Below are 24200 nucleotides of genomic sequence, written 5' to 3'. Positions count from 1 at the left end.
AAGAAGTTTATAACCTATGGCCGGGCGCGGTGGCTCACGCTTGTAATCCCAGCACTTTGGGAGGCCGAGGCGGGCGGATCACGAGGTCAGGAGATCGAGACCACGGTGAAACCCCGTCTCTACTAAAAATACAAAAAATTAGCCGGGCGTGGTGGCGGGCGCCTGTAGTCCCAGCTACTCGGAGAGGCTGAGGCAGGAGAATGGCATGAGCCCAGGAGGCAGAGTTTGCAGTGAGCCGAGATTGTGCCACTGCACTCCAGCCTGGGTGACAGAGCAAGACTCCGTCTCAAAAAAAAAAAAAAAAAAAAAAAAAGAAGTTTATAACCTAGCTGAGGAGTTGGGGTGGCAGAGGGGTGATCTAACACTAAAGTTATTGTCCTGGCTCCACAAAGCACATCTCATACCAGTTCAGATATAATCCCTCTAAGAAGTAGAATGCCATATGACAGCATAGGCTAAGAGCCAAGAACAGAACCAAGTGGAGTGGGGCAGGTAAGGATTTGGAGCTGTGTCTTCACAAGTTGAGATTCTCCTGGGTGGGTAGGGAAATGATACCACTGCTATCAGCTCTTTCATTTTCCATATTCCAGGTTGAGATAAATAAGGTTAGGAAGTGAAAAGAATCTATCGGCCAGGCATGGTGGCTCACGCCAGTAATCCCAGCACTTTGGGAGGCCGAGGCAGGTGGATCTTTTAAGGTCAGGAGTTCAAGACCAGCCTGGCCAACATGGTGAAACCCCGCCTCTACTAAAAATAAAAAATTAGCCAGGCATGGTGGCATGTGCCTGTAGTCCCAGCTACCTGGGAGGCTGAGGCATGAGAAATGCTTGAACCTGGGAGACATAGGTTGCAGTGAGCCAAGATTGTGCCACTGCACTCCAGCCTGGGTGACAGAGTGAGACTCTGCCTTAAAAAAGAAAAAAAAAAAAAAAAAGAATCTCAATCTATCTCCTATCTCTCGGCTGGGTGCAGTGGCTCACTTTGGGAGGCTGAGGTGGGAGGATTCCTTGAGTTCAGGAGTTCAAGACCAGCCTGGGTAACATAGTGAAACCCTGTCTCTATTCTCAATATTAATAATTTGTCTAAAACTTTTAAACAAAAGTTTAAGATTATTTTCTTAAAAAAAGAATCCATCTACCACTCCTGTTCCAAATTTGAGGAAAGCATTATTGACTTGGCAACAATAAACAGAAAAAAAGAAATAGCAGAGATGGGCAAAAAAAATATGTTCTCTGTATATAGAGATGAGGCCTCCAGGGGGCAGCACCAAGGCAGAGAAGTAGACTAAGATAGCTCAGTCCTTTCCTTGGTCTGGGGCTCCCCACAGTTCCCCACCATCACTCCTCCCATTCCTTCCAACTTTATTTTTAGCTGCCATTGGGAGGGGGCAGGATGGGAGGGAAAGTAAAGAAAACAGAAAAGGAGAGGGACAGACAGAGGCCAGAGGACTTCTCATACCAGACAGAAACCGATCAGGCATGGAACTCCCCCTCGTCACTCACCTGTTCTTGCCCCTGGTGTTCCTGACAGGTGAGGAAAGTTAACTTCTTGGTTTCTGGTGGGAATGGAAGATATATAGATTGTTTGGAATTGGGACCATTAGAGTTAAAATTCTTTGGGATTTAGATTAGGAAGCAAACACTGGTTCTACATTTCTTGTATGTGCGTCTGTGTCCTTGTGCATTTTTATGCCCTCACATATGACTGTTTGAATATTGAGACTGGCACAGGCTAAAGCTGCCTAGGACCTTGTGTAAGATTTGTATCTGATAATAATTATTATAATTATTTTTTAAAGATAGGGTCTCACTTTGTTGCCTAGGCTGGAGTGCAGTGGTGCAACCACAGCTCAGCAGTTGGGACTACTAGGTACGCGCCACCACACACAGCTAATTTTTTTTTTTTTTGAAACAGGGTCTCACTCTGTCACTCAAGCTGGAGTGCAGTGGCATGATCATGGCTCACTCTAGCCTCAACCTCCCAGGCTGAGGTGATCCTTCCACCTTGGCCTCCCGAGTAGCTGGGACTATAGGCATGTGCTACCACGCCTGGCTAATTTTTTTTTTTTTTTAGAGACAGAGTTTTGCCATGTTGGCCAGGCTGGTCTTTAACTCCTGGACTCAAGCAATCTGCCCCCACAGCCGCCCAAAGTGCTGGGATTACAGGCATGAGCCACCATGCTTGGCTGAGATTTATATCTAAATATATAAAATCTCCATCCTAAGCCCTATAGGGGTAAGGAGACAAAAAAGAAATGTGATGTGACCTTCCACGTGGCTAGTCTGATTCCTATTATCCCCTCCCTAACTTCTTACCCTTGGTGGTCCCTGGGGCCTGAGGCATAACTAACTATGTGGTCAGAACTCTGGGTCTATCTAACCAATGAGCTGCAGTTTCTGGTCATACAGCCCTGCCAGTTTTCTGGATGCAAAACTGCATACAAAACACCTTTCTGAAAATGAGCATGGTTTGGGAGAAAGCTATAGCCATTGGTAATGGTGAGGGGGTATCCTGAGAGGGGGTTGCTTAGAAGTACAGAGCAAGACATAGTTGGGGAAAGGACCATGGGAAGGACAAGAGGCCTGGAATTTTTCCTTGGCAGTGCCCTGTAATCATTGTTTCCTAAAATACCAGCTCTGATTTTAAAGGCATTGGGGTCAAAAGGGAAGATCAGCCAGGGTCGGGCACCTTTAGAGTGGGCTGAAGGCTGAGGAAACCATGGAGGTAGGCAGGGGACCAGTTGGGAGAGTAGATTAGTTAAAAAAGAAGTAGGTTGTGGGAAACTTCAGGGTGATGGGACCCTTGGAAAGGATGGATGGCAAACTATGTGTGTGGGCAGGCAAGTGGCCCCACCCAGTTAATTACCACTGAGATTTCCAAGGCTGGAATCAACCAGGAACCTAGACATTGGAAAAAGTAAGTGTGACAATGACACTGAAAGTCAGGAAGAGATAAAGAAGGAGAGAGCCAGACATGCAGTGCTCCTTAGCTTCCTTTCATTCGCCCTATCTTGGGGAGAATTGGAAGCAATGGTTGTTCTGGGGATACAGAAAGGCCCTCTCCCTCTTTTGACCCTCACAGTTTGTTGAGGAGAGTGTGTGGGAGGAATGTTGTGGAAAAGAGTGACTTGACCTTTTCAGACATGTCTGTGAATGAAATTTCAGGGGTGGGAATGGAAATACAGCTGTACATCAGCATGGCAGAGAGCCACAGTTTAGGCATCTGGACACAAACACAGGAAGGGAATCATCTTTGCCTGGAGCTCTGAGTACATGACACTGAGTGAGGCCAGAAAAGCTTATGAGTGAAAAAGCAGGCAGACAGACTGAGATTAAGACGCTTCCTCACAGCTTCTCTCTGGCTGTGCCTTTAGCCATTCACTACCTCATACTAACCTTATGATCCTGGCCCCACAGGTCTCTGCTCCCCCTTTAACCTGGATGAACATCACCCACGCCTATTCCCAGGGCCACCAGAAGCTGAATTTGGATACAGTGTCTTACAACATGTTGGGGGTGGACAGCGATGGTGAGGAAGAAACCAGCGCTCCAGGGGATTGGGACTGTAGTAGTGCTAACAAAGGGGAGGCAAGATAGATGGGACTCTAAACTAATCTGGACTTTTGAAAGTGGCTGGGGCTCTGAACTTACCACCTCCATGCTCTTTCCCTTTGGCCTATGTCAAGGGTCATGTTCGCCTTATGCTTACATTCACATCCTCTTCCCAGGATGCTGGTGGGCGCCCCCTGGGATGGGCCTTCAGGCGACCGGAGGGGGGACGTTTATCGCTGCCCTGTAGGGGGAGCCCACAATGCCCCATGTGCCAAGGGCCACTTAGGTAAGAAGATGCCTGACCCGTCTCCTCCTAACCCCTGACCTTGATACTCTAGAAGCTTCAACTCCCTATACCTCAGCTTTTTCACGCCTAAAATGCACATACTCCCTGCCCCCAATCAGATACCAACCCCTGCTCATTCTCCTCCAAAATCACATGAATTCAAGCACCCCATCTATGACCCCATGATCTCATTCTCTTCACCTCCTTCCAACCAGGTGACTACCAACTGGGAAATTCATCTCATCCTGCTGTGAATATGCACCTGGGGATGTCTCTGTTAGAGACAGATGGTGATGGGGGATTCATGGTGAGCTAAGGAAAGGGTGGTGGCAGTGTCTCTGAAGGTCCATAAAAGAAAAAAGAGAAGTGTGGTAAGGGAAAATGGTCTGTGTGGAGGGGTCAAGGAGTTAAAAACCCTAGAAAGCAAAAGGTAGTTAATGTCAGAGAGTAGTCTTCATGCCTCCTTCAACTGGGAGCATGTTCTGAGGGTGCCCTCCCAAGCCTGGGAGTAACTATTTCCCCCATCCCCAGGCCTGTGCCCCTCTCTGGTCTCGTGCTTGTGGCAGCTCTGTCTTCAGTTCTGGGATATGTGCCCGTGTGGATGCTTCATTCCAGCCTCAGGGAAGCCTGGCACCCACTGCCCAACGTGAGCCAGAGGAAGGCTGAGTACTTGGTTCCCAGAAGGAGATACTGGGTGGGAAAAAGATGGGGCAAAGGGGTATGATGCCTGGCAGAGGGTCTGCATGGCTATCCTCATTGCTACCTAATGTGCTTGCAAAAGCTCCATGTTTCCTAACAGATTAGAATTCAGACTTCTGGCCAGGTGTGGTGGCCCACACCTGTAATCCCAGCACTTTGGGAGGCCAAGGTGGGCAGATCACTTGAGGTCAGGAGTTCAAGACCAGCCTGGCCAACATGGTGAAACCCCATCTCTACTAAAAAAAAAAAAAATACAAAAATTAGCTGGGCGCGGTGGTGCATGCCTGTAATCTCATCTACTCGGGAGGCTATGGCAGGAGAATCTCACTTTAACCCAGGAGGTGGAGGTTGCGGTGAGCCAAGATTGTGCCACTGCACTCTAGCCTGAGTGACAGAGTAAGTGAGACTCCATCTCAAAGATAATAATAATAATGATTCAGACTCCTTATCAGGAGTCCATGATCTGGCCTGGTGCAGTAGCTCATGCCTGTAATCCCAACATTTTGGGAGGCCAACGCAGGAGGATTTCTTGAGGTCTGGAGGTTTGAGACCAGCCTGAGCAACACAGAGAGACCCCATCTCTACAAAAATAAAAAATAAAAAAATTAGCGGGGTATGGTGGTGCATGCCTGTGGTCCCAGCTACTCAGGAGGCCAAGGTGGGAGGATCACTTGAGCCCAGGTGGTCCAGGCTGCAGTGAGCCACGATTATGCCACTACACTCCAGCCTGGGCAACAGAGTGAGACTCTGTCTCAAAAACAAACAAAATGGGCTGGGCGCAGTGGCTCTCGCCTGTAATCCCAGCACTTTGGGAGGCCGAGGCGGGTGGATCACGAGGTCAGGAGATCGAGACCATCCTGGCTAACACGGTAAAACCCCGTCTCTACTAAAAATACAAAAAATTAGCCGGGTGTCGTGGCGGGCGCCTGTAGTCCCAGGTACTCGGAAGGCTGAGGCAGGAGAATGGCGTGAACCCGGGAGGAGGAGCTTGCAGTGAGCCGAGATCGCGCCACTGCACTCCAGCCTGGGCAACAGAGTGAGACTCCGTCTCAAAAAAAAAAAAAGTTCTCTACCCACATGCCTTTCCTAATATTCTCTTCTCCTTAAACATTTTCAGTCTTCATAGTTGCTACCATGTTTCATTCCCCACCATCAGAACCAATCTGCTTTTGTTCCCCCACCATACAGTCATTGCTATGTTCCTACCTAGCATTTAATTCCTTCTTGTTTTTTAGAACATTGTATATATAAATTATATATATGTATATAAATGTGTACGTGTGTGTGTGCGTGTGTGTGTGTTTATATACCTATATATACATATATACATATATATACATTTATATATATACTTACATACACACAATTACTAAAGATTACTAAAGGAATATTTTATTAATTTCTACACTTAAACAGAGCCTGGCACAGTACCTTCTTTGCATGTAAGAAGTGCCTTATAAATGTCTAAATTGAATGTGTCCTCCTGTGACCTCTTTCCCTGGTTGCCCCCAGCTCAGTGTCCTCTACCTCAGTGTTCCTCTTCCTTCTAGGCTGCCCAACATACATGGATGTTGTCATCGTCTTGGATGGCTCTAACAGCATCTACCCCTGGTCTGAAGTTCAGACCTTCCTACGAAGACTGGTAGGGAAACTGTTTATTGACCCAGAACAGATACAGGTAAGAGAAGGCAATATGAGCTGGGCGCAGTTGCTTGTGGCACCTACTTAACAGGTGGAGGTGGGAGGATCCCTTGAGGCTAGGAGTTCAAGACTAGCCTGGGCAATACAGTGAGACCTCATCTCTAAAAATATGAAAAAAAAAAAATATCCAGGCATGGTGGCATGCGCCTGCAGTCCCAGCTACTCAGGAGGCTGAGGCAAGAGATCAATTGAGCCCATGAGTTTGAGGCTGCAGTGAGCTTTGATCACACAACTGCACTCTAGCCTGGGTGAAAGAGTGAGACCTCATTTCTTAGAGAGAGAGAGAAAGGCAATATGGATGGGCTTGGAAGGGGAGAGACAGAGAGGGAAGGGATAAATGTAGGTGTTGTCTTCAGTAGTATCCACGTGTTCATCTCTTCTCTCTTACATACTTTCTTCTTCCTCCTCTCCCCGCATCTCACATACATACATTTCATTTGAATGCGCTTTATTCCCAGGTGGGACTGGTACAGTATGGGGAGAGCCCTGTACATGAGTGGTCCCTGGGAGAGTTCCGAACGAAGGAAGAAGTGGTGAGAGCAGCAAAGAACCTCAGTCGGCGGGAGGGACGAGAAACAAAGACTGCCCAAGCAATAATGGTGGCCTGGTGAGGCATTGGGAAGAGAGGTGTGGGAGGCTAGAGCAATGAAGGCTTAGAAGAGTTAAGGCGGGGCCAGGCGCGGTGGCTCACGCCTGTAATCCCAGCACTTTGGGAGGCCGAGGCAGGTGGATCACCTGAGGTCGGGAGTTTGAGACCAGCCTCACCAACATGGAGAAACTCCATCTCTACTAAAAATACAAAATTAGCCAGGCATGGTGGCGCATGCCTGTTTGGAGGCATGCTACTTCGGAGGCTGAGGCAGGAGAATCACTTGAACCCGGGAGGTGGAGGTTGCAGTGAGTCGAGATCACAACATTGCACTCCAGCCTGGGCAACAAGAGCAAAACTCCATCTAAAATAAAATAAAATAAAATGAAATAAAATACACAACATTGCACTCCAGCCTGGGCAACGAGAGCAAAACTCCATCTAAGATAAGATAAAATAAAATAATAAAATAAAATAAAAATCTTTCCCTTAAAAAAAAAAAGAAGAAGAAGAAGAGTTAGGGTGGGTTTGGAGTGCAGTGTGTATATCCCAAGATGTCTTGCATACTTCTTTGTATGTACACTAATGGTACACAGAGGAAGGCTAAGTGGGCTGTCATTGCACTCCCTCTCACTGCATTTCTACGAAGTGTCTATGTCTGTGTCTCTCCATATTTCACAGACAGAAGTCTCTTTCTATCCCTCCACTCCAACAATGATCCTGGCCCACAGGTTCTCCACTACTGATGTCCTAGCCCACGTTCCAAACGTGATCCAAAACTCATCTCTAGGGGCACAGTGGTAAAACTGAAACAAAACAAAACAACTCATCTCTGGGAGAAGTCCCTGCCCAGACCATTCTCTTCCGTTCTATATTTCCTTAATATTTGTCCTCCTAAGTGCAATATTTGTTGAATGAATCTGAGTGTATGAATGTTGTACTTATTTGGACTGATAAGCTACTCTGTATGTTCTATGATATTGAAACATTTGAGCTCTCACTTCATGCCATCTCCATATTAAATACTCAGGAAATGGCCTAAAAAGCAAGATGCCTGACCTCAGGGAAGTGCTGATGTTAAATCGTGTGTGTGTGTGTGTGTGTGTGTGTGTGTGTCTGCATACATCTGATCTCACCTCACTCCTTTCTCTTCTCAGCACAGAAGGGTTCAGTCAGTCCCATGGGGGCCGACCCGAGGCTGCCAGGCTACTGGTGGTTGTCACTGATGGAGAGTCCCATGATGGAGAGGAGCTTCCTGCAGCACTAAAGGCTTGTGAGGCTGGAAGAGTGACACGCTATGGGATTGCAGTGAGAATTCACCCTGGATCTGGAAGAGTTGGGGAGTGGCAGGGGGGCAGTGTCTTGTGAACTGTCCAAGGACTGGGAACTTGAGGAAAACAAGGGCATTAACTACTTCCCAGACTTCAGCCACATCATGTTAGTTGGCTGTGTTCTGTACCAACTCTAACACCTCATTCCTTGATCTTATGACCTCTTAGGTCCTTGGTCACTACCTCCGGCGGCAGCGAGATCCCAGCTCTTTCCTGAGAGAAATTAGAACTATTGCCAGTGATCCAGATGAACGATTCTTCTTCAATGTCACAGATGAGGCTGCTCTGACTGACATTGTGGATGCACTAGGAGATCGGATTTTTGGTCTCGAAGGTGAGGATTACTCTGGAGAAATGGACAGGGCGGGAGAAGTTCTGGAGTGTGGATGGGGCTCTGGAGTGAGTTCAGTAGGTCAAAGGGGAAACTGTCTTCCCCTGATATTGTCTCAATGTTTTCTCATGACCAAGGGTCCCATGCAGAAAACGAAAGCTCCTTTGGGCTGGAAATGTCTCAGATTGGTTTCTCCACTCATCGGCTAAAGGTTGGACAGATTGACCCCTTCATTATTTCTCCCATTCTCTGACTCAGATAACTTCAACCGCAGGGCCCTCCAGATTCCTCCTTTAACCAGCCTCCATGCTCACCTTCCCATGCCTTTCCAACTGAGCCCAGCAGACCTTCAGTGATCTTTTCACTCCTGGAACGTTTTTTTCTCTTTATTCCCCACTGTCTTCTCAGTGACCCCATCTGCTTCTGTCCCACAGGATGGGATTCTCTTTGGGATGGTGGGGGCCTATGACTGGGGAGGCTCTGTGCTATGGCTTGAAGGAGGTCACCGCCTTTTCCCCCCACGAATGGCACTGGAAGACGAGTTCCCCCCTGCATTGCAGAACCATGCAGCCTACCTGGGTGAGCAGCAGAGAGTTGCAGAGGATTTACAGGGTAGGGGAGGAAATGCATCCCTAGTGGGGGCGGGTATGAAATACTCCCTCTTAACTCATGCAGTTTCTCACTGACCTCTGGCTACTTCCCTTGGGACCTCCCGCTATGCCTTTAGGGAAACCCCCTACTCTGGACCCCATCTTCTTTTCCTTTACCTCTGTTACTTTGCCCACTTCTAGGTTACTCTGTTTCTTCCATGCTTTTGTGGGGTGGACGCCGCCTGTTTCTCTCTGGGGCTCCTCGATTTAGACATCGAGGAAAAGTCATCGCCTTCCAGCTTAAGAAAGATGGGGCTGTGAGGGTTGCCCAGAGCCTCCAGGGGGAGCAGGTAGGGCATCCAAGGAAGGGTGGGACCTTTGGATTCCCAGGGACCTCCGGGCTGTTGGGGAGGAGTGTGAAGTGGGTAAGAGAGAGGCCTCCAAAGTCTGTGCGGAATTCTGGTTGGCAGAGTCTGTCAGGGATGTAAGGAGCAGACTGGCAGGCTGGTGAGTGCTTCCCACTGAGTCCACTTGTCTACAGTCACCTTCCCTTTTCTCTGGGGTCATAATCACCCACCATTCCCCAGATTGGTTCATACTTTGGCAGTGAGCTCTGCCCATTGGATACAGATAGGGATGGAACAACTGATGTCTTACTTGTGGCTGCCCCCATGTTCCTGGGACCCCAGAACAAGGAAACAGGACGTGTTTATGTGTATCTGGTGGGCCAGGTGAGACTTCCTGGGATCCCCCGCCCTGGACTTGCGTTGTGGGGGTGGAGGGAGGAAAGGAGGGAAAGTGCACATATTTGAGGGTTTGCTGAGAGGTTGGGGCTGCCAGATTAGCATCTTCTATCTTCTCTCCTCCACCAGCAGTCCTTGCTGACCCTCCAAGGAACACTTCAGCCAGAACCCCCGCAGGATGCTCGGTTTGGCTTTGCCATGGGTGCTCTTCCTGATCTGAACCAAGATGGTTTTGCTGATGTGGCTGTGGGGGCGCCTCTGGAGGATGGGCACCAGGGAGCACTGTACCTGTACCATGGAACCCAGAGTGGAGTCAGGCCCCATCCTGCCCAGGTCAGGAGTACCCAAATAAAGCCGGGGCACAGTTGTAGGAAGAGGAGTAGGGGGATGCTCTTTGCTTGTCAATAGTCCCCTTGGCTTGAGACCCAAACTGAACAAGTGCTTTTATTAGTAGGCAAAAACATAAGGCAGTGGACAGGTTGCTGAACTAAGAACTCCTGACACAGGCAAGTTTCTCTTATTCCCAGGACTGACGGGAGGATTATAAAGAGCAAGGCACGGCCAGGTGTGGTGGCTCACACCTGTAATCCCAGCACTTTGGGAGGCCGAGGCAGGCGGATCACCTGAGGTCAGGAGTTCGAGACCAGCCTGGCCAACATGATGAAACTCTACTAAAAATACAAAAAATTAGCCAGGCCTAGTGGCGCACACCTATAATCCCAGCTACTCAGGAGGCTAGGGCAGGAGAATCGCTTGAACCTGGGAGGTGGAGGTTGCAGTGAGCCAAGATCACACCATTGCACTCCAGCCTAGGCAACAAGAGTGAAACTCCATCTCAAAAATAAATAAATAAATAAATAAAAAGAGCAAGGCAGGAGGCCTGAGAAATTAGGTGTATGGGTCCCTGCCTCAGTCTCCTCTCTCTTCCTCTCAGAGGATTGCTGCTGCCTCCATGCCACACGCCCTCAGCTACTTTGGCCGAAGTGTGGATGGCCGGCTAGATCTGGATGGAGATGATCTGGTCGATGTGGCTGTGGGTGCCCAGGGGGCAGCCATCCTGCTCAGGTGAGGGGTCCCGGCTCAGGTAGCAGTGGACAGCATAGCATAGCTGTTAAAGGCAAGGGCCTTAAAGTCACAGACTGAGATTTGGGTTTCTTGGTCAACTTACTCTGTGCCTCCATTCCTAGTTTATTAAATGACAATAGTAATAGTACCTACCTTATAGGTTTATTGTGAAGATTAAATGAGATAATCCATATAATGATTTTAACACAGTGCCTAGCATATAAGTGCTTATTGAAGTGAATCTAGGGCCGGGTACAGTGGCTCACACCTGTAATCCCAGCACTTTGGGAGGCGAAGGTAGGAGGATCATTTGAGGCCAGGAGTTCAAGACCAGCCTGACCAACATAGTGAAACCCCGTCTCTACTAAAAATACAAAAAATTAGCTGAGCATGGTGATTGGCGCCAGTAATCCCAGCTACTTGGGAGGCTGAGGCAGGAGAATCACTTGAACCCAGGAGGCAGAGGTTGCAGTGAGCTGAGATTGCCCCACTGCACTCCAGCATGGGCCACAGAGTGAGACTCCATCTCAAAAAAAAAAAAAAAAAGATCAGTGACATGAATCTATTATCTTACTTCTGTCAGAGGGTTCGGGGGAGGGTGACGTGCATTCAGCCCCTCCTTCTTTGTTTTGACCATGGGGAAGCAAGCACTGGGCTTGCACTTCTCAGAGGGCTTATCTCCTACTGCTAGAATTTCTTTTCCACGCTGTTCCCAGCTCCCAGCCCATTGTCCATCTGGTCCCATCACTGGAGGTGACCCCACAGGCCATCAGTGTGGTTCAGAGGGACTGTAGGCGGCGAGGCCAGGAGGCAGTCTGTCTGACCGCAGCCCTTTGCTTCCAAGTGACCTCCCGTACTCCTGGTCGCTGGGATCACCGATTCTGTGAGTGACTAAAGTGCATCACAGGCAACTCTCAATTCCTTGCATGCCTTCCTCACTAGACCCCTTTCCACCCTCACTCTTGCCTCCTTCATTCAGACATGAGGTTCACCGCATCACTGGATGAATGGACAGCTGGGGCACGTGCAGCATTTGATGGCTCTGGCCAGAGGTTGTCCCCTCGGAGGCTCCGGCTCAGTGTGGGGAATGTCACTTGTGAGCAGCTACACTTCCATGTGCTGGTAAGGAGAGGGCAGTGCATCAGGGCCTGAGAATGAGGAGAAAGCTGGGTCAGAGGAGGAATTTCAGCTGAATCAGCAAGAAAGCCGAAGCTGGGAAAATGAGATGATTCAGACTTTGGAGTCAGGGCTGATCTGGGTTTGAATCCTAGCTCTGCCATTTACCACCTATGAATTCTGGCAAGTCCAACTCTCAGTTTTCTTGTCTGCAAAGGGGTGATAATAATAATAACTATATCATAGGAGTTGTATTAATATTAAATTTAGCCGGGCGCAGTGGCTCACGCCTGTAATCCCAGCACTTTGGGAGGCTGAGGCGGGCGGATCACAAGGTCAGGAGATCGAGACCATCCTGGCTAACATGGTGAAACCCCATCTCTACTAAAAATACAAAAAATTAGCCGTACGTGGTTGCGGGCGCCTGTAGTCCCAGCTACTTGGGAGGCTGAGGCAGGAGAATGGCCTGAACCCAGGAAGCAGAGCTTACAGTGAGCCGAGATGGTGCCACTGCACTCCAGCCTGGGTGACAGAGCGAGACTCCGTCTCAAAAAAATAAATAAATTAATTAATTAATTAAATTTAGTAATACAGTTAAGATCTTAGGACAGTGCCCAGCACACAGAAAATGCTTCATACATGATCACTACAATTATCACAAGATCCTTGACTCTGTGACTCTGTTTTCCTTCAGGATACATCAGATTACCTCCGGCCAGTGGCCTTGACTGTGACCTTTGCCTTGGACAATACCACAAAGCCAGGGCCTGTGCTGAATGAGGGCTCACCCACCTCTATACAAAAGCTGGTCAGCAGTGCCATGCCCTGCCCCTTGCTCCCAACACTGCCCTCCTTCAAGAGAAAAGGGAGGGAGGGAGAGGACATGAGATCATGGTGAAATCTGACCTGGGCTCCTCTAATCAAAATATACCCACCTTTGTCTTTTCACTTTCCCCCTGTTCTATTTCTTTCCTCCTTGCTTTCCTCTCAACCCTTAGCCCCTTCCCTTTCTTCCAGGTCCCCTTCTCAAAGGATTGTGGCCCTGACAATGAATGTGTCACAGACCTGGTGCTTCAAGTGAATATGGACATCAGAGGCTCCAGGTTGGATGGACATGTACTAGGCAAACCAGGGTGACCTGAGACAGACTGGAAGGGACTCGAAGGGCGGGTAGGGGGTTGTTTCTTACCCATGATAACAAAAGTGAGACTTTTGGCACTCCCCTCCTTCAACTCCTGGTCTCTCCCTCATTCATCATTCCCAGGAAGGCCCCATTTGTGGTTCGAGGTGGCCGGCGGAAAGTGCTGGTATCTGCAACTCTGGAGAACAGGAAGGAAAATGCTTACAATACTAGCCTGAGTCTCATCTTCTCTAGAAACCTCCACCTGGCCAGTCTCACTCCTCAGGTGCCCTTGGAGGAGGGGGTGTGGGAGAAGGAAAGAAAGGAGGAGGAAGAAGATTGGGGTATTGGCCTCATCTGTGAGGTGCTCTAGAGAAAGACTCAGTGTTTAGAGGCTGTGGGTAGGACAGCAGTTGCAGCCCCAGCTCCAGCTTCTATCTCCATTCCCCTGCCCTCAGAGAGACAGCCCAATAAAGGTGGAATGTGCAGCCCCTTCTGCTCATGCCCGGCTCTGCAGTGTGGGGCATCCTGTCTTCCAGACTGGAGCCAAGGTGAGTGGGGGTCTAGGATGAAAAGAGGGCTCTAGGAGGGCAGAGGCTGGGATCTGAGGGTCCTGGGACTTCAGGGAAGGGGGCACACAAGGGCTCCTGTTCCTCTGTAGTTGTTCCATGAGGAAGACTCTACCATTACCCTGTGTCCCCTGCCCCTAGGTGACCTTTCTGCTAGAGTTTGAGTTTAGCTGCTCCTCTCTCCTGAGTGAGGTCTTTGTGAAGCTGACTGCCAGCAGGTGAGAATGAAGGGAACTTTCTTCCAGACCTCTCCTCCTACTGAGTCTTGACTGGAGGGGTAGGGAGGAACAACATTGATTCCTCTATTAACAAAGAAGGGTGTCTTCTGAGGAGGGCTTGAGATGTGAGCTTCTCCCCTCTGACCCTACAGTGACAGCCTGGAGAGAAATGGGACCCTTCAAGATAACACAGCCCAGACCTCAGCCTACATCCAATATGAGCCCCACCTCCTGTTCTCTAGGTATGCCCAGCTTCTAGGTGGCACCCAGTTCTGATCTCAGACTCATACCCTTATGCTGCTTCCCTCCCCTTCCATGTGCCTCAGTGTTTCCAAAAACCCAAGCCCTTGCGGCTGCTCAGTCTTTTTGCCCTCAATCCTATTTATGCTGAATCTTCCCTTTTAAGCATCTTACTTTCCTAGGTATAGGGTTTTGCCAGGCCTTGGGCACCGGAGCTGGGATGAGGGGATATGGGATGTAGCCATAAAGCTTGCATTGTCTGTGTCATATTCTACTTATGTCTTCTCCACGTACCCCCATCTCTTTATCCATGTGCTGGCCCTGCCTCCTCTGAATCCACGTCTGTGTGCTGATCATGTGCCCCTGTGTCTGTGTCATGGCTGTGACCATGTACTTCCTAACTTGGTGTTCGCACAGTGAGTCTACCCTGCACCGCTATGAGGTTCACCCATATGGGACCCTCCCAGCGGGTCCTGGCCCAGAATTCAAAACCACTCTTAGGGTGAGAAGATGGAGGGGTCTTGGCATGAGGAGGAGGTGGGGGAACAACAGCTTTGTGGGAAAAGGATGGGAAGGGTCTCTCTTGGATTTTAATGGTATCTAGGGTGAAGGGGAACAAATGAGGAAGGGTCTCCTGTCTCCCACTTCTTCCTATTCCCAACCTTCCTCTTAGGTTCAGAACCTAGGCTGCTATGTGATCAGTGGCCTCATCATCTCAGCACTCCTTCCAGCTGTGGCCCATGGGGGCAATTACTTCCTCTCACTGTCTCAAGTCATCACTAACAATGTGAGTCTGGTCTAGGAGGGCATGGAATCCTGCCGCCTTGAGCTGGTGGACTCACTGAAGCTGGACACCACACCAGCTCCCTATCTGTTGGGCCACTGCTCTTGGGGCTCCTCTCTCTGGGGGGCTTTCTTTTTACACATGTGGCTTATTTGAGAGAAGAAAAAGGGATTATAAGGGGAAGAACTACAAGGGTGTGGGTATGTTCCAACTCAGCCTTGAGTGGCTAATGCCACCCCATCAGGAGGGTCTTTCAAGTTGGATCTTCCTCTAGGCAAGCTGCATAGTGCAGAACCTGACTGAACCCTCAGGCCCACCTGTGCATCCAGAGGAGCTTCAACACACAAACAGACTGGTATGAGTCACAAGGGGGTGTCCAGAGTGGGAATGCAAGTGGAGCTGGGTGCCTTGGGACAAGGGGGTAGGAACTGGAGCGGGGAAGAAGGGATCTTTCCACCCCAGGGTCCTGATCTGGAGTGGGAATGAAAATGGAGTCAGGTGCCTTGGGACAAGACTGTGTGAACTAGAGGTGGGGAAAGAGGATCTTTCCACCCCAGAGTCCTGATCTGTCTCTCTCTCTCTCTTCTGTTAGAATGAGAGCAATACTCAGTGTCAGGTGGTGAGGTGCCACCTTGGGCAGCTGGCAAAGGGGACTGAGGTCTCTGTTGGACTATTGAGGCTGGTTCACAATGAATTTTTCCGAAAAGTAAGCCTTTCCTTTTCTACTACTCCCCCCTTCTGCTCCTTTCTGGAACTTTAGCATAGGTTTTGTAGGTAGACATACCCACGTTCAAGTTTAACTTCTGCCTCTTACTAGCTATTTGACCATGAGCAAGTTATTTCATCTCTCTAAGCCTCTTTTTCCTAATCTCTAAAATGGGAAGATGATACCAATTTCATGGGGTTGTTATAAAGAATAAATGACTAATGAGCTGGACATATGGTGAACACTCAATGGAAGCTAGTTATTATCCTTGTATTTTCCTCCACTGACCATTCCTTAGTGCTGTATCAATCAACATTTACAGGATACCTAAATTTAATCAGTTAATAATCCATCAAGGTCCTGTTACGTAAAAGGCCCTGTATTAGGTTGACACTGAGGTGAATATCTCCAACATTTAGCCTCATGCCTAACTCATTGTAGGTGCTTAATATATTTTTGCTAAATGAATGAATAATTGATATTACGTGCAGGATTTGTATTGGGGAGTGGTGGGAAGTAAGATTGTATAGGTGAGAGGGATCTAGATTATGAAAGGCCTCTGAAACCAGGGAGAAATTGAATTTAATATGACAGGTAGTGAGGAGTCAGTGTGAGTTCCTCCTGGGCAGGGAAATGGCATCTTAATTGTAATGGCTGTTTGGCACTAAGGTTGATGTTGTGCTTTCGCATATCTACCTGGAATAACACAAGATCCCTGGGATGTCATCATATGTTTTAGGGAAGTTAAGTCCAATAAACCACCCTTCTCCAAGTCTCTGTCCTTCTTTGGTATCTTTTTTTCATTAGTCTATTCATGCTTTCAACAAAGATTTATTAAGAAACCACTACATGGCTGGGCGCGGTGGCTCGCACCTGTAATCCCTGCACTTTGGGAGGCCAAGGTGGGCAGATCATGAGATCAGGAGATCGAGACCATCTTGGCTAACATGGTGAAACCCCATCTCTACTAAAAATACAAAAAATTAGCCAGGTGTGGTGGCGGGCACCTATAGTCCCAGCTACTTGGGAGGTTGAGGCAGGAAAATGGCATGAACCCAGGAGGTGCAGCTTGCAGTGAGCCGAGATCACGCCACTGCACTCCAGCCTGGGTGACAGAGCGAGACTCCATCTCAAAAAAAAAAAAAAAAAAGAAACCACTACATACTTGGTACTGTGCTATCTACTAGGCACTAAGGACACAAAGGTTAGTAAGGCACAGCCTTTAACCTAGAGGATCTTATAGTTCAGGAGTGAAAAACAGAAGTAAACACCAGGGTTGGTGGGGGTTAGGAGGAATGATTTCCCTAAATCCCAGAGGAGATGACATCTAAACTTCAATCTAAAGGAGGGGTAGAGGTCAGCCAAAGGAAAGAGGAGTAGAATGCATTTCAGGTAAAGCACCAGATGTGTTGATTGTCCTTGGAAAACAAACAGCAGCAGCAGATGTGACCAGGGGTTTTCCATCTATTGCCCTTCCTCTCTTTTCCCATTGGTCTTCAGCCTTTTCTTCTGGTCTTGAGAGCCCTCGGCGTTATGCCTCTTGGCCTCAACTTTGCTGTTGGGATTCCAAAGAACTATATCACCTGATGATGGCTCATTTTAAATGTCTTCCTATCCACTTGTTCCACAGGCCAAGTTCAAGTCCCTGACAGTGGTCAGCACCTTTGAGCTGGGAACCGAAGAGGGCAGTGTCCTACAGCTGACTGAAGCCTCCCGTTGGAGTGAGGTGGGGCTGGAGACCGAGTTTGAGAGCTATGAAAATAATGATGATGGGTATGGGGTAGGGCCACCCGTGGGCTTTTTCAGAACGAAGGCATCTCCATCAGGCAGCAGGATCCTATTGTTCCACTGCCACCATTCCTGCCTCAGTTGCTTTCCTTTAAGTAGAAGGAGGTTATTTATTCTATTTTGGGGCTGGCTTTGGTATAATGTGGGATGAGACTAGCTGGGTTACAGGATGCATGTAGAAAACTACTCTTCTTTCCACACAGAGCCTCCTGGAGGTGGTTCAGACCCGGCTCATCCTCATCTCCCTGTGGATCCTCATAGGCAGTGTCCTGGGAGGGTTGCTCCTGCTTGCTCTCCTTGTCTTCTGCCTGTGGAAGGTAAGCACTGCTTTAGTGGGGAGTGTGGAGCATGGTGCCCATGAGTTGAGGGATCCTTGATTATAGCAGAGAGAACAGGATTTGTGCTGGGCAGCTAGGCAGGCTGTGGATGTCATGCCCAGATCTCCTTCACTGTACCCCACAAATGTCGGTTAAATTATTCTAAGCCAAATAAAATAAATTTGAATTCCATTTTTGGAAACAGAACAAAAGTGAAGACCTCAGATAAGTCTGAGAGCTACTGGCAAGGTTCCCAGTCTAGGCATTTGGTGATGACGCTTATCTTTTCCTGTACAGCTTGGCTTCTTTGCCCATAAGAAAATCCCTGAGGAAGAAAAAAGAGAAGAGAAGTTGGAGCAGTGAATGTAGAATAAGGGTCTAGAAAGTCCTCCCTGGCAGCTTCTTCAAGAGACTTGCATAAAAGCAGAGGTTTGGGGGTTCAGATGGGACAAGAAGCCGCCTCTGGACTATCTCCCCAGACCAGCAGCCTGACTTGACTTTTGAGTCCTAGGGATGCTGCTGGCTAGAGATGAGGCTTTACCTCAGACGAGAAGAGCCGGCACCAAAACTAGCCATGCTTCCACCCTCTGCTTCCCTCCTCCTCTTGATCCTGGTTCCATAGCCAACACTGGGGCTTTTGTTTGGGGTCCTTTTATCCCCAGGAATCAATAATTTTTTTGTCTAGGTGCCTGACTCCTTTCATATTCCCTTTATCTTCCCTCACAGTTTGGAAAGGATGAGGGTTATCTTCCTCGATTCTTCCACCCTCTCACCTTCCTGCCTGTTCTCCACTCCACAGGAGGGAGCTGACGTTGGCTTGAAAGGAGTAAAGTCAACATCTGCTGCTTTCCTGTGGACTCTGGTGATTCATAGAGCCGGATGGGGAGAGTCAACAGGAAAAAAGGAGGGAGGAGGAAAAGCCACAAGAGACATTCTGTACAATTCCAAGGAACAGAGAAGCCTTTAGACAGGCAACTGCCATCCCCCCCTGAAACCTGAGACCTGTAGTGCACTCGACCGCCCTCAGGTGTTGGTGAGACAGAGCTGCCCCCAGGCTCGCTGGGCACAGGCTTCCTGATTCCAAGCCTTTTCTGGAAGCAAAGCCAGGGCCTGGTGCCTGATTTTCTGAAGCCAGGAGCCCTCAGGTGGCTGGAGCTGGAATAGCAGGGAGGACTGGGTCTACCTAGGCAGTATTTTCTCTACTTGCTCTCAAGTCTTATACTCACTCTTGAGCCCTCCTTGGGGCCTCCTTAGAAAGCAGACAGGAGAGAGAGTACTGCTGCTTGATGACGGGAAATGCTTTCACTTTACCAGCTTTGGGAAGCAGCAGCCCCATGGGATCTAAACGCGTGGGGTCTGCATTAAGAAGCCTGCATGGATGGCATGGGGCTCTGGGGAGCAAGCCCTTACTTGCTCAGCACTAGTTATGTAGCACAAATAGCTCCTAGGAAAATGTTTCTGGGGCAACCCTAGAACCCTGGTCATATTTTGCAGGGTTTCTCTGGTGGAATCAGTTTGCCAGCCCTTGCTTGACGCTTACTGGAAATCTCCAGGTTAATTTCTATCTCGAATCCCTCCCCAACCCACTCCATATTTGGGTCATGGCCAGTAAACGCAGTTGGATTCTTATAGACAACTGGGTAACTTATATTTCTTTGTATCGAGACTTGAGATATCGAAGTCAGTTATTGGTCTCCAGAGTGCAGCTCTGGGAGCCTTTTGAAGAATCAGCACTCATTTAGAGCTGAGAAGAGAGAAGACCTGATTGGGTGATTGACTAGCAGTCACAGAACCTGTCCTCCCAGGCTGTTCCTGAGGCCTGACCACAGTATTTATTTTGGCATGTCTCTGGCCTTCTGCAGAGGCCCACCCTCATGGGCATTGTCTCTGTTTCCCAGCGGGGTGGACAGTATATCAGATGGTCAGAACAAATAAAGTTCAGTGTCAAATGACTTTTGGCTCTATATGTATTCCCTAGGATATAGACTGCTCAGTAGTAGTGAGAGGTAGATACTGTTTTGCCTGGGACTTTACAGAGTGGAGTCCCTGGAAGGCAAAGTTGAGAAGTATTTTAAGTGTTTTCTGTGGCTTTCCCACAGGAGATGTATTCTAGCCTCCTGTAATTCTCACCTGCTTAAGTGACCAGAAAGTATAAAGGTCTGGGAAGCACAGAGACCTGGATTGAAATCCTGTCTGCCATTTATTAGCTATATGGCCTTTGGCAAATCATAACTTCCTTGAGGCTCAGATAATAATAAGAGGCTGTGTATTACAGTGGTTAACGATGAAGGCAGATTTGGGTTTAAATCTAGGCTACACAACTTAAAAAGTCTGTTTGACCTAGGACAGACTTAACTTCTCTAAGTCTTGGCTTTCTCATCTTTAAACCTATTAGGGTCATGAAGACAAAATGAAATAATCCAAGAAAAGTGAGCATTTAGTAAATGCTCAGTAAATGGTAACTATTATTATAAAACTATTTTGTCATAAAATAATCTACCATATCATGCCTTGTGAGGATTAAGGGAGAAAGTATACTGGAGCACCAGGTGGTGGTGTTCCTGCTCTCTGACCCATCTCCCAGATTGTGAAGATGTGTTTCTTCTACGTGCTATTGTCTCATCCGCTAAATCTTGTCCTATGCCTCATCTTTTTTTTTTTTTTTTTTTTGAGATGGAGTCTCACTCTGTCGCCCAGGCTGCAGTGCAGTGGCATGATCTCAGCTCACTGCAACCTCTGCCTCCTGGGTCCAAGCAATTCTCCTGCTTCAGCCTCATGAGTAGTTGGGACTACAGGTATGCACCACCATGCCCAGCTAATTTTTGGATATTTAGTAGAGACAGGGTTTCACCATGTTGACCAGGCTGATCTTGAACTCCTGACTCACGTGATCTGCCTGCCTCAGCCTCCCAAAGTGCTGGGATTACAGGTGTGAGCCACTGCGCCTGGCCTGCCTCATCCCTTTTGAAATAAGTTCTTTGAGCCCTCTAAGGTGATAATTAGCTGAATAATTTAAGGTTCTAATGGTAGAGATCAAATCTATTTGATTCCATTAAGCAGGTATCTTCTAGGCTCCTCTTGAGACACCCAGAGTTTTTTCAGTATCCTGAGGGAACACGTGCACTTAAGCAATGGTCTTCTAGAGACCAAGTCTCTGCCTCTATTGCCTTACCCTGAGAATTGTGGCCTGTCTGGCCTATTTGGCACGAACACCATTCTGTGTCAACCTGCTGAGTTGTTTTGTGACAGGAAAGGGTTTCCATTGTGACCCTCAGTGCACTTCATACAGGTTCTAACTTGATCGGCCTTTATGGAGCACACAGTTTCTAGGGCTGAGACTGCAACCATATTATGTTAACAGACTCTCCTCTCCTCTTTACCCTCAGTCAGCCCCCAAGTGGAGGTAGGTTTCCTTGAGAACTGGTTCATCTAATGCTCACACATATATACACACACACACACATATGTGTGTGTGTGTGTGTGTGTGTGTGTATATATATATATTCAAAATTTTTTTAGAGAGGGGGTCTCACTGTGTTGCCTAGGCTGGTCTCCAACTCCTGGTCTCAAGCAATCCTCCCATCTTGGCCTTTCCACATGCTGGGATTATAGGTGTGAGCCACTGTGCCTGACCTCATGTAATTCTTTTTTTTTTTTTTAAGGATTAATTAATTTATTTATTTTTTAAATTTTACTTTAAGTTCTAGGGTATGTGTGCACAACATGCAGGTTTGTTACATATGTATACATGTGCCATGTTGGTGTGCTGCACCCATTAACTCGTCATTTACATTAGGTATATCTCCTAATGCTGTCCCTCCCCACTCCTTGACCTCATGTAATTCTTTATCCATATGATTAAGAGAGAACTTTTAATATATTTTTCCACCTAGAGATTCCCCTCCTATCCATCCTCAGCTCCAGACTGGGGCTTTCTCTAAACCCAATCTTGTTACCCCTTCCTTTGCAATAGTATTAGTTTAAGAAGCAACTGTGTATTGTTCCTTCCTCTGCTTGTTGCTCCTTTGCTTCTTCATTAATTTTTTTCGTTCATTTATTCATCAGATATCAAGCACGTAATATGTGCTTGGCAATGGCAATAATATAAAACACAACTACCATCAAAGAGTCCAGTCCAGTAGCAGAAACAAACATGTAAACAAATAGTGGCAAATACAGCCTGGGCGCAGTGGCTCATGCCTGTGATCCCAGGACTTTGGGAGGTCGTGGCAGGCGGATCACTTGAGTTCAGGAGTTCGAGACCATCTTGGACAACATGGTGAAACCCCTCTTTACCAAAAATACAAAAACAATTAGCTGGGCACGGTGGTGCGCACCTGTATTCCCATCTCTTGGGAGGCTGAGGTGGGAGGATGGCACGAGCCCAGGAAGTGGAGGTTACAGTGAGCCGAGATCACGCCATTGCACTCCAGCCTGGGTGACAGAGTGAGACACCATCTCAAAAACAAAAAAAAATGGCAAATGCAAAGAGGTGGTTGCTATATATCAACAAGTACTAGGAGTATGTCATACAAGAGGCATACTTTGTTGGGCAGTGGGAGTGGCAGCGTTGTAAGGGAAAACTATAGAAAAAAGAAATTTGGCTGGGGGGTTGTTCTGTGCAGGAAACGCACAAGGGGAGAAGAAAAGACACACACACAATACCTTTAAGGGTAAACAAGCTTTATCCCATGTAAATGACAATGCAGATATAATAAGCAAATGGTATAAGCAAATTAATATAAGCAAACTATATAATAATAAGCAAATGATATAATAAACAGATTGACATAATAAGCAAATTGCAATGGGAAGGGGAGAAGGGAAAAGATATTTACACTCACCAGACTATGGAGGATTTACCACCAGACTGGGAAGCAGCAGCCTGGGTTCCAGAGTCGAACACCGCACTCACAAGACTATAGAGGATTCACCACCAGACTGAGAAGCAACAGCCTGGGCTCCAGAGTCGGCCACTCATCCATGCACAGACGAGGAGAGGTCTCATGAAGTTTTGGCGCAGTCTGGGACCCTAGCTCTTTTTGTAACGAGTTGTTTGGCATGAGGCAACGAGGCCCTTGGCAACTGGGCTCAAGGAACACAAAACGTTCAACTTATTTTTGCAATTGTCTATTGTTTTTCAATAACTAACGTGTAGGAATAGATTGAAATAGAGATTTCTCCAAAACAGTGCTGGACAAACACCTCAAGGGGCTCACACAACCTGTTCTGGCACTTGGTGACCATTGTTTCTGTCCACGTTCAATTGAGTTCAAATTTAATATTTAACTTTTCCACCACAGGGATCAAATGTGACAGGAGGCATTCTTGGGAGGATTAATCACCAGCTGCAAAGGGAATTGTAAATTAGAACAATTTGAGGCCTGGTGCTCTGGGAGTTGAGGTGAGGAGAATCGCTTGAGCCCAGGAGTTCAAAACCAGTCTGGGCAACATGGTGAAACCCCGTCTCTACCAAATATATGAAAATTAGCTGGGCATGGTGATGTGCACCTGTAGTCCCAGCTACTCAGGAGGCTGAAGCGGGAGGATCCCTTGAGCCTAAGAAGTCAAGGCTGCTGCAGTGAGCCGCGATCATTCTATCACACTCCAGCCTGGGTGACAGCAAGACCCTGTCTCAAAACAAAAAAAACAAGGCCAGGCATAGTGGCTCACGCCTGTAATCCCAGCACTTTGGGAGGCCAAGGCAGGTGGATCACTTAAGGTCAGGAATTTGAGACCAGTCTGGCCAACATGGCAAAACCCTGTCTCTACTAAAAATACAAAACTTAGCAGGCGTGATGGCACATACCTGTAATCCCAGCTACTTGGGAGGCTGAGGCAGGAGAATTGCTTGGACCGGGAAGGCAGAGGCTGCAGTGAGTGAGCGGAGATCGTGCCACTGCACTTCAGTCTGGGTGAGACTCTGTCTCAAAAAATAAAAATAATAATAAAAAAGAAACAGTTTGAGTGGCTCCTTTGTGTGAAAGTAATGAGAGATGGGACCGGGAAAGAGGGCGGCAGCGTATGACTCCTGAAGAGCCTTGTAAACCACTTAAGAACTTTGGTCTTTACCCTGTAGGTTTTCTTATGCATTTTAGTGAGCTCTCTCCGGCGAGGAGAGGAGAAAAGAGAGACAGGAAGACCAGTTGGCTGCGACTGACTGTTCAAGAATTACCAAGAGCCTGAACTTCAAGGGCAGTGGAAATAATGAAGACAGTTTTTTGTTTGGTTATTTTTTGTTTCTATGTGGAGGCGGGAGCGGGAGGGGGAGCGGCTTAAAATAAAATTACTCTCCTCGCTCTTTGCTCTTTTCTAATTCAGAAGTGTGTTTAAAAATTGAGCCTGGGCCAGGAACAGTGGTGGCTCATGCCTATAATCCCAGCGCTTTGGGAGGCTACAGTGAGGAGAATCGCTTGAGGCCTGGAGTTGAAGACCAGACTGGGTAACATAGAGACA

General features: G+C 47.9%; 1 protein-coding gene across 3 annotated transcripts; it reads left to right on the top strand.

The window, feature by feature from the left end:
• Window positions 1–206: 206 nt before the first annotated feature.
• ITGA10 (integrin subunit alpha 10) lies at window positions 207–19696 on the top strand. 3 transcript variants are annotated; one of them, XM_063625892.1, is made up of 30 exons: window positions 207–1530; window positions 3417–3528; window positions 3728–3837; window positions 4053–4144; window positions 4369–4483; window positions 6087–6214; window positions 6696–6844; window positions 7984–8134; window positions 8326–8491; window positions 8626–8699; window positions 8923–9067; window positions 9280–9428; window positions 9666–9809; window positions 9951–10154; window positions 10756–10886; window positions 11603–11769; window positions 11866–12008; window positions 12697–12810; window positions 13020–13105; window positions 13267–13408; window positions 13581–13673; window positions 13833–13909; window positions 14062–14151; window positions 14567–14651; window positions 14823–14936; window positions 15208–15288; window positions 15526–15639; window positions 17270–17365; window positions 17631–17744; window positions 18042–19696. In XM_063625892.1, exons 1-30 carry the CDS (start codon window positions 1479–1481, stop codon window positions 18105–18107), a joined length of 3504 nt encoding a protein of 1167 aa, XP_063481962.1. In that variant the 5' UTR covers window positions 207–1478; the 3' UTR covers window positions 18108–19696. The 3 variants fall into 3 exon arrangements, with proteins under 3 accessions (XP_063481962.1, XP_063481964.1, XP_063481963.1); XM_063625894.1 differs by lacking the exons at window positions 3417–3528; window positions 3728–3837; window positions 4053–4144; window positions 4369–4483; XM_063625893.1 differs by lacking the exons at window positions 3728–3837; window positions 4053–4144; window positions 4369–4483 and having other exon boundaries at window positions 207–3528.
• The last annotated feature ends 4504 nt before the right edge of the window (window positions 19697–24200 follow it).

The sequence above is a fragment of the Symphalangus syndactylus genome, chromosome 12, assembly GCF_028878055.3.
Source record: "Symphalangus syndactylus isolate Jambi chromosome 12, NHGRI_mSymSyn1-v2.1_pri, whole genome shotgun sequence".
NCBI lineage: Eukaryota > Metazoa > Chordata > Mammalia > Primates > Hylobatidae > Symphalangus > Symphalangus syndactylus.
Note: the sequence above shows the minus strand (reverse complement) of the source record. Positions and strands in the feature narration are given on the sequence as shown.